The 3,162-nt window shown below is 45.8% G+C and overlaps 1 protein-coding gene across 1 annotated transcript; it reads right to left on the bottom strand.

Moving 5' to 3' along the window:
* Positions 1-317: 317 nt before the first annotated feature.
* On the bottom strand, positions 318-980 carry LOC136479528 (uncharacterized). The gene has a single exon (XM_066477369.1). It carries the CDS (start codon positions 978-980, stop codon positions 318-320), a length of 663 nt encoding a protein of 220 aa, XP_066333466.1.
* Between the last annotated feature and the right edge of the window lie 2,182 nt (positions 981-3,162).

Raw genomic sequence — 3,162 nt, 5'->3', positions numbered from 1 at the left:
GACACATGGTTCACCCTCCCTGTGTTGGGTGCTGGCTTCTACGGCGTTCCCTTCTGATTACTCTGCTGACCCTGAGGTGTCTGCTGATTCTGCTTCCGGGGGCAATGATTAGCATAATTGCCAACTTCTCCGCAACGATAGCATACGTTGGGAGTACTAGGTGCACTCATCTTCATGGGAGTGTTGTTGGGGGTTCCCTGTCGTGGTGTCTGTGGAACACTCTGCTGCTGAGGACATACATTGCTAACTTGCTGCTGGTTCGGATTGCGCTGAGGATACTGACCACGATTCCATTGACTGGGTGGTCCCTGAAACCTCTACTGGAAGCCTTGTTGAGAATTGGCACGTGGACGAGTATTGCTCCCAGAGGCTTGTCCTTGAAGCCTCCTCTTCTTGGCCTCCATCTCCTTGCGCTTGTTGTCAATAACTATAGCGCGATTCACCAGCGTCTGAAAGTTGGGGTATGTGTTTGACATAAGCTGGAGCTGCAGACCATCATACAGACCTTTGAGAAAGCGGTGTTGCTTATCAGCATCATCAGCCACTTCATTAGGAGCATAACATGACAACTGAGCAAACTTGTCACGGTACTCAGCGATAGACATGGATCCCTGCTTCAAAGCTCTAAATTCCTCTTGCTTGAGCTCTATCAGTCCCTCTGGTATGTGATAAGATCTGAAATTCTCTTTGAACTCCTGCCAGGTAACAGGAGGAGCGTTGGCAGGACGTCCATACTCGAATGACTCCCACCAGTCCTGAGCTTCTCCCTGAAGTTGTCCTGAAGCGTACAACATCTTCTGCTGATTATCACATTGAGCTATGTTGAGCTGCCTCTCTATTGCACGAAGCCAATTATCTGCTTCCAGTGGGTCAGTGGCACGAGAGAACACCGGGGGACGGCCCTTCAAGAATTCACCACACTTATCACGTGGGGCTCCACCACCCTGTTTATTTTGCTGATTCTGCACCAACGTTTGCATGAGCTGCGTCTGGATTGCCAAGAGTTGTTCAATAGTCGGTGGTGGTGGTGGTGGATGTGGGGGAACACTTCCACGACCTCGGCCTCTTCCTCTTCCAGACATCTGCTTATCAAATATTCAAAATTCAGAAATCCCCAAGTTAGAATACATTCTGAAAATTTTCTAGACGAGTCTCAACAACAGCAGCTCTGTAAAACAGTCATATCTCGAGTTCCCGAAATCCAAATAGAGTGTACTTTATATGGTTGGAAAGCTTACGAATTTTTCTACAACTTTTATTCAGACCACTTTCCCAGATTCTGTGGTAAGATTACTCAAAAACAGGATACAACCGAAACTGTTCCCAGATTCCAGACTGTGCATTAACTTTAACTCGAAACAGAGATATCTCACGAACCAGATCAGATATGGGGGTGATTCCAGAGGCATTGGAAAGGTAATTAAGTCTAGTTATTCCCACAACAATTTCATAATTTTTGGTCGGGTATATTTTATTTGGCATTAAGATAAAGGCAGACTGCTCCGAAAAACAGATTCCGAAGGAGCGAGATGTAACGAACCCAACTATTTATTTATTGACCCAAACTTTAATATTCTTAAATATGAAACTTGCGGACATGCCCACGAAGTTCCAGCACACATTACAAAGATCCAACTCATGCATAAACATAAGAACAAATCAACTAAACACGCAATGTCCACACCGCACTAAAAACTCGACCCAACTCGACTCACTCGTTCTACTATCGTGCTATTACATAAAGAGGGACTCCAACATCTAGGGGCGATACTTATGAGGAAGCTCCTCATACATCTTGGGCAAATTAAGGCGCACCCTTTGTTCGTCTATCACTTGCTGATGCCTCTTGATTGCTTTCTGCTGAGCCTTCAATTGATCCTCCAATCGGCGAATCCTTGACATAGACTCATAACCAAAGTGTACCATCGCTTCCGTGGTTGGATCCATGCCCTGCGGGTCCATCATCGCCCATCCCAATTCTGGGTGTTGATGAGGAAGGAATCGATATTGATCATCCTTCATGACCTCGAATCGGCGACCACGGAGGCCTATGCAAGCTTCAGCGGCTGCATCTTCTATGCCGTCCTCCATGGTAGCGCGGTGACCATGGTGTGTGTAGTTTGAATCCAGCTGATACGCACCTTTCTGCTCATCCTTGATGGTGATGCACACCCTAACCTTCCAGTAGGTGTCTTCAAGAGGGTGTGCATGCTCTTCGCAAGCGTATTCTACAGCTGCATCCCAGTCACTGTAGTATGTCTGCAGCAGGCTCAAGAGTCGGTGATGTGAAACGGAGTATTCACATCCCGGCTTATACCACACCTTTATTGTCCACCCCAATGGCGGGATCGGCTCATCCTCTTCAACAATGTCTTCATCTTTGTTTTCGGACAAGTCAACGATCTCAACTTCTTGAGGGTCATCCTGGGCTAGCTCAGGTGTGGACTCAGGCGTTGGCGGTGTTGGCGAATCCAATTCCTGTTCCTGAGGTTCTTCCTCCTCGGGATCCATGGACAAACCTTGTGGCGGGTAATACCCTCCAGTGCTCATGCGGGCAGTCTTGTGGGCACGAGGCATCTACAGAATTAGATTTAGTTAGGTTAGATTAGAAGTAGTAATTTTCATAATAGAATAGGGCAAAAGAAGCATAAAACTTTAGCAAATAACAAGGGTGAGATAGAAAGCAAGAAATGAGTGAAGCAAAAGAAGCTAAAACGACCATTGCTAACTAGGCTTGCGTCCTACAGTCAACACGGCTCTGATACCAATCTGTCACACCCAATTTTAAGGATAAAATGGGGTGCATAACCTTATGTGCGCCCAGAGATCAGTCACACACATAAGTCGACAAATTATGAATAGTATCATCTCCAATGTTTATTACATCACGAATAAGACAGAGTTATTACATAAGTATAGCACAAATAATAAAAAGATCTATTGCGGAAGCTCCAATTCACAGGGACGTCGACTGGTTGACCACAAGTCTAGTAGTCCTCAGGGAAATCATCATTCTCAGGGTCATCTGTTACCCATTCGGGATTTTTATCCAAATAGTGAAAATAAACAAGCGTAAGTACATGTCATACTCAACAAGTGTAACACGGGGTTCATGAGGCTCAAAAGGCTAGACACAGGCTTAACAGCGGTCAGCTTTTAGTT

This window comes from Miscanthus floridulus, chromosome 9 (genome assembly GCF_019320115.1).
Source record: "Miscanthus floridulus cultivar M001 chromosome 9, ASM1932011v1, whole genome shotgun sequence".
Lineage (NCBI taxonomy): Eukaryota > Viridiplantae > Streptophyta > Magnoliopsida > Poales > Poaceae > Miscanthus > Miscanthus floridulus.
This window is presented reverse-complemented; position numbering and strand designations above follow the sequence as displayed.